Source organism: Rhincodon typus, chromosome 14 (genome assembly GCF_021869965.1).
Source record: "Rhincodon typus isolate 14 chromosome 14, sRhiTyp1.1, whole genome shotgun sequence".
NCBI lineage: Eukaryota > Metazoa > Chordata > Chondrichthyes > Orectolobiformes > Rhincodontidae > Rhincodon > Rhincodon typus.
Window position 1 is genome coordinate 12906307 of NC_063345.1, and position 12266 is coordinate 12918572.

Here is a 12266-nt window from a genome sequence, read left to right on the forward strand (position 1 = left end):
GAAATGATACCAGACAGTTGCAAATGTTTCATTCACTCAAAACAAGAGTAATATAAACCTGTGATAGGAGTAACTACTTCTAAAAGAATGATCTAATTAATTAAAGTCAGCACAGATACTTTGAGCTGAGTCTTACCAGAATTCAGCTAAATATCATTTCATGGGGGTTTCTCTCTGAAAGACATGGCATGTTTTCTTGCACTAATTCACCTCATTAACTACGCACAATGCCCCTATGGCACTCCATTCATTATATCCTGATATCCCAGTGTCTGTGGCTCAATCTTTGAAACCAAGCTGTGCATCCAGTCAAGCACTGGCAGCTCAGAGCTGTCCTTCATCGGGATGCAGTGGAACAGTAACCACGGGCCAACACTTCTCAGGACACAAGTGGCACGGCTGATAATTCTTTACATATGCAGGTGGTCATTAGCTGTTAAAGTACCAAACCACACAATTTACCTGTCCTTAGCCCACATCCCACTTTACAGTTCTTAGTCACTGCCACTCTTTCCTCCATGCCTACAGAATAGCCAACATCCTCTCATTGTTCGATGTGGGGCCATTACATACAGAAAGCTTACAAACACTTTCAAATGTTCACTTTTATTCAGCAACAGCAAAAGTTAACAAACAAATAGAAGCTGCATTTATATCTGAAGAGAAATAGACAGCTTGCCTTTCAACAATTTTACACTGAACAAAAGATCACTGCACCCAGCTCTCTATTAGAGAGAGTGTCAATTCAGTCCTGTCTGTTCTGTAGTGACTGATACTGCTGCACTCCATTATGCAGAAAGTGATGACCCAATGTCTTCATCCTTATTCTTGGTAGGCTGATCATGCTCTGGCTACTTCAACCTCCCTAATATTCCCTCTTTGTCTGCTCCAGTTGTACAAAGCACAGCATGCTAGAATTGTGTGGCACACTCTGCTTTCAAGACACCGCCAGACTGATTCAACCAGCCAAACCACATCTACACCGGGGCCCACTGCCTGCCCATCATAGCTCTGGTTGAAGTATGGGTTGCATTCATAGAAGATCATAGAATCCCTACAGTGTGGAAACAGGCCCTTCGGCCCAACAAGTCCACACCGACCCTCAGAGCATCCCACCCAGACCTATACCCCCTTAACCCACCTAATCGAGGCATCACTGAACACACTGGACAATTTAACATGGCCAATCCACCTAGTCTGCACATCTTTGGACTGTGGGAAGAAACCGGAGCACCCGGAGGAAACCCATGCAGGCACAGGGAGAACATGCAAACTCCACACACACAGTCGCCCGAGGGTGGAATCAAACCCAGGTCCCTGGCGCTGTGAGGCAGCAGTGCCAACCAATGAGCCACCGTGCCGCCCACTGTATCCATGTTCGGCCACAGTCAGGGTTGATTATGGAGTTGTCAGCCGTCATTGCAGAGGGTAGTTCTGGTCTTCCAGTACCATCCTTGTAAGGCATCTGGTACTTGAAACACAGCAGAAATATACAGCATTCTCAAGGATAAAGACATCATGGCATTCCTCAGAGTACCTGGCACAGACCTCCAAAATGTAAAATCAATGATCATAGATGACTTGCACATTGATGGAGCGGAACCCCTTTTCTATTGACGAACTCAGCTGTGTTACGATATGGCACTCTGAATGTGTGATGTGTACACAGTCTATAGCACCCTGCACCTGGGGGAAAACAGCAATGTTGGCAAAGCCTACTGCCTGGGCTCCAGCACAGACCTCGTCATGGGAAACAGATGAAGTGATGTGATCTGGGACAAAGTGCATCAGTAACAGCCTTGATATATTTGTGAATTGAGGAGTAATATCTTCCATACCGGTCCCCAGTGGCTCCTTGGAAGTAGCCAGTTGTATAAATGTTAGACTCAGCTGTCACCTTGATGACCACCGGGATAGGAAGGCCACCCATTCTTTCGGATCATAGGTCTGGCTCCAGCAGATGACATAGTTCTATGACAGTGGCATCCTCAGTCTGCCGTGACACCACACCTCACTCATCTGAAGGAAATGGCATGGAAGACGAAAGACACTGGGCCTCCTGCAACTTCTGTATATTCTGAAAGGTCCTTCAGGGGGGTGCTCATGTGGAAGTCATTCAGTATCAGTTAGGGGGCTTGTTGCTGATCTTAAGCCAGCTGGCTCATCTGTTCCTCTTTTGCAGTACAGCAACTATAAAGTCATCTCTGTGAAGCAGAAATATCAATCACACTCTGCAATAATGAGACATGGTTGAGACTGCTTGTGACCAGCATCTGCACGCCATAAATTTGGGCACTGCATGCATTTCAGATGTAGGATGTTGTGATTACAGATGACTTCAACTTGTACTATGCAAGTGCATGATTGATGCAACTGTTCCTTGAAGGGCCTCACATCAAACAGAAGTGGAGCCCACCTGTTGGAACAGAGAAAAAACACTGACTCAGCCTATTCCAGGTGTGTCATAGCCACTTTCAACTTGTACTTTGCATTTAGGAGTCAAATGAATATGGAAGGCAAATGCAGGCATGTTCCTTCCTTACTGGCATTTCCTGGACATTCCATCCGTCCTGATCGTCCACGTTACCACACATCTTCTGGAACTATGTTTGCAACTCTCATCATTACCCCTGGACCCCAGGCTCGTCCAAAGACATCCTGCCATGGTGATGACCACAGACAATGCCCCTACTTGCAGTATCCTACACACAATCATCACCCCCCTTTTCACGTTAAATTACACCCCCCTTCACCCTCCTTGGACCCCTCTGCATTCCAGATTGCAGCCTCCAATTGAGTTCCCCATTTCACTACCAGAATAGAAATCCCTGACCAACTCTTTTGACCTCCATATCACTGACTGACTTTGACAGACAGCTCCGACTATGACAGACCAGACCCATTTGAATTGTTTGCTCTTCCCTGACTGTACACAATCAATGTGCAGAACTCACTGTGGTCCACACCCTGGACTTTACTGAAATGAAACCCCTGGCCATGTCTACCTCAAACAGATGACTAACCATGTTCCAAGCCCCTGGGCTCAGACCAGCAATATCCTGGACTTATAGTACATCCTTACTGATGGTTCTCCCCTCTTTGACTTAACTGAGGTTTACTCCCTTAGACTTTCAGACATGGCTATTGGACCAATGCACAAGCAATGCATTTGCCACGTAGGATACTGGTATACGTTATAAGTGAGAGATTTACATAGCACTGTGCTGCACAGCAATATGTCCACACCCTTGACTGATGACTGCTGACAATCATGACAAGGTTCCTGGCTTTGGGCTTGCATTCATTAGCAAACCAAGACTGAAGTACTGTGCACTTTCAATGTGTGGCTGAGGGGGAGAAGTGCAAAAGGCAAAACACGGCAAAGCAGGGATATTGTGACCATTAAAGTAGGGGCAAAGTGAGTTCTAAGACAACAAGCGAACAGCAACAAGATGCAGCCTGGTGCCTGGCCAGTGCAAAGATTCCTTGCAGCAGCTTTCCAATGAAAGGTGCTGGTGCACTCCAAAGTACAGCATTGAGGTGCAGAGCTGTACTGAAAATAGACTCAGGATGAGCCATAAGAGTATGACAAGGTTGCTAAGCGTTGGATGCTAATGTCCATGGACAGGGAGTGCATGTGGTCACAGTTTGTAGATTGTGCCCAGAGATGGTGATCACTTGTACCAAAGTGAACAGCTAAAGGAACAAGCAGCAAGCCGGAACTGCCAAGTACTCACTCTGATGTTCATGTCAGGAAATGTTGCCATTTAGGTTCCAGCTGGGAGAATGGGAAACTAGATATTAATGAGGTGAGATGATAATGAGATTTCATGCATGCAAACTCACACAAGTGTAGCTCTTGCTGCTTAACAGCAAGAATTTTGGCTATTCCCTGTTTGATTGGAAAATGGAACTTCTTCCTCTCGATATTGAGAAGCTCCTCATTGGCCATCTCTCAAATTTCTCACCATGGCCCATGTTGTTCAGAGGCTGAGAAGATTCCGCTCACTGTATTTTTATTTCAGATTTCCAGCTTGCCTGGCATTATATCTTTCATTTAAAACATTCTTTTTTGATTTTGCACTCAAGTCTGTGTTGCATTTTCACTTACTGTAAAAGATATACCCAGAAACAAAACAAAAATTCACAACATTTCGTAGAGAGCGATGCATATCTGAATGAAGCAGGAAACACAAACAGCTTTAAAAGATCTTAAGACTTTAAAATACAGAGGCATAAAGCACAAAAGCAAGGAAATTGTGTTAAACCTTTATAAAACACTGGTTAAGCCCCAGAAATCTTGTATACAATTATGGGCATCGCATTTCAGTAAGGATATCAAGGCTACATAAGGTTTGACAGAATGGCCCAGTATTCGAGGTTTAAATTAGTCAGAGACTACCATTGATCTGATTTGTGCATATATAGTAAAAGCAGAGCTGTGGCAGGAGTGTTCCAAGTTATGTATGGTTTTGATGGAGGAGTCAAAGGTAATGAGCAAAGAAACTAGACAGGGCAGGAGGAAGTATATTTTTTAAGGAGATAAGCTAGGATGATCTGAAATGCACTACCTGAAAGGGTGGGAAGTAGATTTAATAATAAATTTCAGAAAGGAAAGAAATTCTTACAGGTGCAGGGGGGAATAAGAGGCAAGGAAGCAGACTAATTACATAGCTCTTTCAAGTTCTATTCTGATGAAGGGTCACCGGACCCGAAACGTTAACTGTCTTTTCCTTCACAGATGCTGCCAGACCTGCTGAGCTTTTCCAGCAATTTTGTTTTGGTAGCACTTTCAAGGAGTTGGCACAAATACAAGGGGCTGACTATCTCGCTTGTTGTATCATTCCATTTGTGAACAAAAACAGCGGTGATAAGTCTAAGCTCCACACTTCAAAAAAGCCAATGACATCAATGTTGATTGAGGAACTGAGGGACCCAGAGGTGCAAGAGCACCAACTGCTCAAGGTGCCAGGACATATTGAGAGAATTGTTAGTTAAGGATCTGGGTTGAATTCCATAAATATTTGAATTCAATAAAAATATACAATTAAAAAGCCAGTTTAAAAGCAACCATGTAACCACAATCAGTTGCTGTTAAAAGACCAATACACTCATGTCCTTCAGAGAAGGAAATCTGCCAACGTCCCCTAGTCTGGCCTACATGTGACTCCAGATCCACAGCAATGTGGTAGACTCTCAACTGCTGTCTGGCCAATTAGGGATGAACAATAAACGCCAGCGACGCCTGTTTTTATTCATTTATTGAACGCAGAGTGTTCTGGCCCCTCCAATCTAGGAAAGATTTGAGGATCATTGGGAAGCTGCAGGGGAAATTGAACAGAATGATTCCAGGAACGGGAAAACTTAACCACAAACGTTAGTTGGAGAAATTGGGGCTGTTCTCCGTGGAGCAAAACAGCAACTTGATGGAGGTGAGAAGTTTGGATCAGTGAACAAGAAAAATCTGCTCGCATTACCTGTGATGTGCAACTTTTAAGATTATGGGCAAATGATGCTTCCTACCAAGTGAGTCATAATGATTGAGAAGTTAGTACCGTGAGGGTGTGAAAACAGAGATGACCAGTGATTTCAAAAGGAAATGAAATGAGCATTTCAGGCTACAGGGATAGAGAGTGGATTGCTGCTCGGGAAGTTGTTGAACTGAATGGCCTTTTGCTGTGCCCTAACTGACTTTGTGAAAAATGTGTTCTGCACTAACAAAAACAAAGTTGCTGGAAAAGCTCAGCAGGTCTGGAAGGAAAAAACAGAGTTAACGTTTTGGGTCCGGTGACCCTTCCTCAGAACTGTTCGTGTATTTGTGTTGTTGTTGTGTCCTGCACTAACATGCTTTGCTACAGAGGTCAAGACAAGGACTTATTCCATTAGCTGAATTCATAATCTCACTTTGGTAGGTGCCTTACAGATCAGAGAAAATGGTCATTTCAATGGGCTTTCTTAGATGGTCAAAACTTTCAAGTCCTTATAGAAATGAATGATGTATTACAAGAATTATTTTTATGAGTCAATGTTTCTGATTACGTACCTGCTGCCTGAACCAAGGATTCCATCGGATGTAATAGTTCACCCAGAGATCTAGGTGCCGCATGCTGGCTACTGGATAGAGAACACGATGTTGGTCTTTTGTATAAAAGGGATTGATGTACTTGTCCATTTCACTGTTCATATATGACCATAAGGATACGGTCCTTTTTCGCAACTCCTTGAATTAACATTAAAAAAATGACTTTTAACAATTATTTTACAAATACGGTAAAAAGAAAACAAAGCATGACATCAGCAGCAAACTTGATTGTCACCTACTGCTCTGCCTCAGCTAATAAACCACTGTCCTCCTGGAACGGGCACTGAGCATGGTAAAGGGCTTACTCAGGGTCCAGCACAAAAGCAATACTAGTTACTATGCTTGCCAAGTATTAAAGTACATTGCTCTCAGATTGGGCCTGTGGCAGGTCGTGAAGGAAGGAAAAATCTACTTAACCTTGTCCTCACCAATCCACTCATTGCAAATGTATCTGTTGAAGGCAACTGGTGGGAATAACCACTATACAGTCCTTGTGGGGACAAAGTCCCATCTTCACACCAAAAACACCACTACCTCAAAATGACCAAGTTGTGTTGCACTGATTGACAAAGATTCAGAACAGATCCAACAACCAGAAACTAGCACTAACGGATTTCGGCAGCAGATTGATTATGTTTACTATGATGTATAACCTCATGGTACACATTTTATTATCACCATCAAGCCTGAGAATTAACTTTTAAGATGATGCAGGAGAGTACATCAGGAGCAACAGTGTCAACCTGGTGTAGCTGCAACATAGGACTACATACCTGCTAAACCGTACATGACAGACAGAGTTAAGCAATTCTACAGTCAACAGATGAGATGAAAGTTCTGCAGTCCAGTCACATACAGTAATGAATGGGTTGGACAATAAAACAACTGGCCAGAGGATAAGGTTCCAAAAACATTCCCCCAATGATGGGGGAATGCGCTAAAAACGAGAATAGATCATTTGACATCATCTTTAGCCAGAAACTCTGAGTAAGACCATCTCAGGGAAACCAATAAAGGTCAGGTCCTTTATTCATAAGTAATTTGAAACATGTGTAAAGAGATAAAGGGAGGAAAAGATAAATTCTGTTTACTTCATTGTAAAGAAAGAAAAGGCAAAGAGAAGTTGGAGATGGAGAATTGCAATTAAGACAAAAAGGAAATACAGAAGTCACGCACACAAGGATGGACTTTATCCTTCCTCCTGGTGGATGAGAAGGTGGAGGGTACTTTAATAGGATGGCCTGCCCATAATCTTTCCACCTGCCTCTGTCCCCACCATTACTTTCTCAGTAGCAATGGAAATGCCAGGAAGTCAACAAGTGGTCAACTGAAACCAATTAATTCCTGTTGTAATTAATTTTGGTCAAGTAAGTCCTAGTTAAGGGCTTCCCAAGTGGCCAGCCTGGCAGTTTCTGCATGCAACCGAGTAGAGGACAGCAGATGGAATAGTGCCCCCTGAATGGATCTTCTTAGCCCAGAGGGCTCCCCAAAGTTTTTACTTCTGCCCAGTTTCCCTCTCCCATTGGCCCTCAAACTCCACACCCACCCACCCTCCCTCTCTTCACCAGGCCTCTGAGGTCACCCAGTCACACGCCCAAACACACACCCAAATCTCAAACCAATGCCGCGTGCCTCTGTCTCGAAGTAAGGGGCCAGCTGATGGCCTTTGATGGGATGGCAGCTGTCTGACACAAGACCTCCTGCTAATGCAGGGGAGGTGGGTGGGGGAGGGTGCTGGGCAGAAATATCACCTCCAGCATCTTCACAGCCAATTGTACATTAGTTCCCCAACCCCTACCAAGTGGTGAATCAGCCCATCTTTTAATTCAGCCAGAAACGGAGAGAATACAAGATACACAAAGAGAAAGAGGAAGAATCAGGATTTAGAAAGTTAAAACAAGTAGAGAGGAAGAGAACCCCACATATTAGCATTTCTTACATTTATTTCACTCCTTTGCTGTTTTAATACACACCAAAACACTCAATGATACAGAAAGTCAACTAGGTTGGAAAATAACTGCCCCAGGACTAAAATAGCAACCAACATGCATACACAATCTTAAGTAAACATGCTGCAACTTTCAATCACCCCCTCCTGAAACCACACCATAGATATTTCATATTGTGTTTTTAATTGAACATTGGAAGAAATGAAATGTAAGATATAAAAACAATGACAACGTCTTAGTACTGATGCTTCTGTGACTCCACAGATCCGTGCTGACTCCTACACCGCTCTCCTTGAAAATATTGGAAATAATGACACAAAGAAAGGAAGGTTAAATAGAGGGGAAAAAGAAAAATAAACTGGGGTGGAACCTGGAGAAAATAAAAAGTCAAAAGGAAGAAACAAACACCAAGTTTGCAAAACCTGCTTGCACCAACCTCTTTCGATCGCTGTTGCTCACAGGTATAAAGGAAGGTTCCAAATCGGCAGCTGTACAGATGATCCAGAATGGTAATCAGGAAAAGCTCGTTAAACTGAAATGCTGTAGGAAACTAGAGACAAGAGAAAATAACGTCAACAAAAGGTATCCCTTTTAAGCACCAGAGATAGCAAGAACAGCAGCTGCTGGTGTCAGAGACAACTTAGTGCGGAGCTGGAGGAACAGGCAGCATCAGAGGAACAGGAAAGTTGACATTTTGCGTCAGGACCGTTCTTCAGAAATGGGGAGGAGGAAGGGAGCTGGGGAATAAAGAGAGAGAGGAGGGGTGGGGCTGGGGAAGGTAGGTGGGATGGTGATAGGTGAGTGCAGGTAGGGAGTGGTGGGGATTGGTCAGTAAGGTGTGAGGAGCAGATAGGTGGGAGAGATGGACAGGTTGTGTCAGGTCAAGGAGGTGGGGATGAGAGGGACGGTTGGACATGGGAATGAGGCCGAGGGTGAGGAGATTTTAAAACTGGCGAATTCCATGTTTAGACCATCGGGCTGCAGGCTCCCGAGGCGGAATATGAGGTGCTGTTTCTCCAGTTTGCAGGTGGTGTCATTGTGGCACTGGAGGAGGCCCAGGGTGGACATGTCACCCAGGGAGTGGGAGAGGCAGCTAAAATGGTTGGCAACAGGAAAGTGTTGTCGTTTGTTGTGTACAGAGCGTAGATGCTCTACGAAACAGTCTCCAAGTCTACACTTGGTCTCACCGATGTAGAGGCCGCCACATCGGGAGCAGCGGATACAGTAGACCAAGTTGACGGATGTGCAGGTGGACCCCTGTGTAATGTGAAAGGTTTGCTTTGGGCCTTGAATGGAGGCGAGGTGGGGAGGTGTAGGGGCAGGTGTAGCACTTCCTGCGGTTGCAGGGCAAGATGCTGGGGGTGGTGGGGCTAGTGGGGAGTGTGGAGTGGACGAGGGAGTCGCAGAGAGAGCGGTTCCAACGAAAGGCAGATAGGGATGGGGGGGCGGAATCTCTGTTTGGTTGTGGAGCCGGATTGTAGGTGGCAGAAGTGGCAGAGAATGATACGCTGGATGCGATGGTTAGTAGGGTAATATGTGAGGACAAGGCGGATTCGGTCTTTATTTTTGTTGTGGGTGGGGGGAGGGGGTGTGACGGTAGATGTGCAGGAAATGCAAGAGATGCAGTTGAGGGCATTTTCAATTACAGTGGAAGGGGGGTGGAACGTTATGGTCCTTGAAACAGGAGGACATCTGTGATGTTTGGGAGTGGGACACCCCATTTTGGGAGCAGCCGCAGCGGAGGAATTGGGAGTAGGGGATCGCATTCTTGCAGGAGGGTGGGTGAGAGGAGGTGTAGTCCAGGTAACTGTGGGAGTTGGTGAGCTTGAAATAGACATCAGTTTTGAGGTGGTCACCAGAGATAGAGACGGAGAGGTCCAAGAAGGAGGGGGAGGTATTGGAGACGGTCCAGATGAATTTTGAAGTTGGGGTGAAAGGTGTTAGTAAAGTTGATGAACTGTTCAAGCTCCTCGTGGGAGCACGAGGCAGGGCCGATACAGTCATCAATGTAGCAGAGGAAGAGATAGGGGATAGTGCCAGTAAAGCTGCGGAAAGGGACTGTTCCACGTATCCTAAAAAGAGGAAGGCATAGCTTGGGCTCATGCGGATGCCCATGGCCACCCTGTTAGTCTGTAGGAAGTGAGAGGAGTTAAAGGAGAAGTTGTTCAGGGCAAGGACAAGTTCTATTAAGCGGATGAGGGTGTCGGTGGAGGGGAACTGGTCGGGCCTGCAGGAGAGGAAGAAACGGAGGGCTTTTAGGCCATCTGCGTGGGGGATACAAGTGTACAAGGATTGGATGGCCATAGTGAAGATGAGGTGTTGGGGGCCAGGGAATTAGAAGTCTTGGAGGAGGTGGAGGGCATGGGTGGTGTCTCAGTTGTAGGTGGGAGTTCCTGGACCAGGGGGGAAAAGACAGAGTCAAGGTAAGCAGAGATGAGTACAGTGGGGCAGGAGCAGGCAGAGACAAAGGGTCGGCTAGAGCAGTCAGGTTTGTGGGTTTTGGGAAGGAGATAGAAACGGACGGTGCGGGGTTGGGGAATGTTGAGGTTGGAAAGCTGTGGGTGGGACGTCACCTGAGGTGATGAGATTATGAATGGTCTGAGAGACAATGTTTTGTTGATCAGAGGGGTGGGGTTATGATCGAGGGGGCGGTAGGAGGAGGTGTCAGAGAGTTGGCACCGGGCCTCGGCGATGTAAAGGTCAGTGCACCATACCACTACTGTGCCTTTTAAGCATGTTTAGTTCACGCCACAATAGGATAAAAGAGCAAAGCAATTATTCTCATTAGTATAGCTTATTTCAAATGGATACAACCTATATTCAACATGAAGATACCAAACAAAGTATCTGAAACGACCCCATTCAAGTAGTTTATTTTACTTAAACAGAAAAATGAATCTGTATTCTGTCCTCCACCCCAGGATAGAACCACTCTTGCAGTAGGTGAATATCTTTTGCCGCCCATCCTTTTCCCATCAAAGGTCAATGGTCAGTGTTTTTGCCACTTTTTTGTCCAAACAAATAGAATTCACAAAAATGGCTTGTCCAAAGAGAATACCACCCTCAGAGCCCAGTCCACCAGCCTAACTTGTCATTGGCTTCAAATAAAAGCATTGTAACAGCATGAAAGTAAACAGCTGCTGGAATGTCAAACTCTCACATTATCTCCAAGATTTAAAAACACAGGCAAGATTCTAAAACTAAGAAGCAGCTTGGGCAGAAGTCAAAATAGTTAAGCAAGTACAGGCATGATAAGTGAATGAAACTTGAAGCGAGGACAAGTCATTGAAACTTTGCCACCCAAGTTTAGCATATTAGAGAACAACAGGAATGGTTGTATGTCGAGGTCAAAATCCTGGAATTCCCTCCCTAAAGGCATTATGGGTCAACCCACAGCAGGTGGACTGCAGCAGTTCAAGAAGGCAGCTCACTACCACCTTCTCAAGGGCAACTAGGGATGGGCAATAAATGCTGGCCCAGCCAGCAATGCCCACCTCCCACAAATGAATGCACGAGTGCTTCAGCAGATGAGCTAAGTTGGGACGAAGTCGGGCAATGTTACGTAGGAAACAAGCTATCACAGTGATCACACAAATTTGTGATTACCTGGTCATCTTGGGATCAAAGATGACTCTATGGTTCTGAACAGTCTAGATTAGTCTCAGGGGGTTGTATGCAAGGGGGATGAAACCAGTAACTAGGCATCAAATTTAATTTTAGAAGTAGTTTTTGAAGTAATGTACCATATCCGTTGCTTAGATCAACTGTCAAAATATTCAGATGTATGAAGATATCCAATAACTGTCTATCATGCACTTAAATTATACATAATAACATTTACTCCACTTAGTGTGGAAACCACTTACTTGCTTTGTCATTTGCCAAACACAGTCAATGAACTGCAGAAATATAGGAGAGCGATCTGCATCTGCATGGTTCTTGTCACCGTGTCCTATTCTCTAAAGTAAATAATTAAATCAACTTCGGTTTTGGCAAAACATACATCAAACTTCCTTCAAATGGAACTTATATAATTTTAACCTCAAGAACAATTATAATTTAGTCATATTAATGAAACTGGAATAACAATAATCTGATCTGCCACTAATAATGCTGCAATATTCAAAAGGCTGCAGAAATTTTCATTGGTGCTGAGGGTCTCCCCTTGAAATTTTTTTGCTTCTTTTCAGAAACTTACAGACTTTTAATGATGAGAATTCTCACAATGGCTACTG

General features: G+C 44.7%; 1 protein-coding gene across 1 annotated transcript in view; it reads right to left on the minus strand.

Annotated features, from left to right (window-relative positions):
- The window catches only part of mtm1 (myotubularin 1), a 69051-nt gene that overhangs the window by 3619 nt on the left and 53166 nt on the right, over positions 1-12266 (minus strand). The window contains exons 8-10 of the mRNA XM_048605083.1: positions 11898-11990; positions 8468-8581; positions 6044-6220 (exon numbers count right to left, since the gene is read on the minus strand). Coding sequence (XP_048461040.1) covers positions 6044-6220; positions 8468-8581; positions 11898-11990 — 384 coding nt within the window. The remainder of the gene's footprint in view (positions 1-6043; positions 6221-8467; positions 8582-11897; positions 11991-12266) is intronic.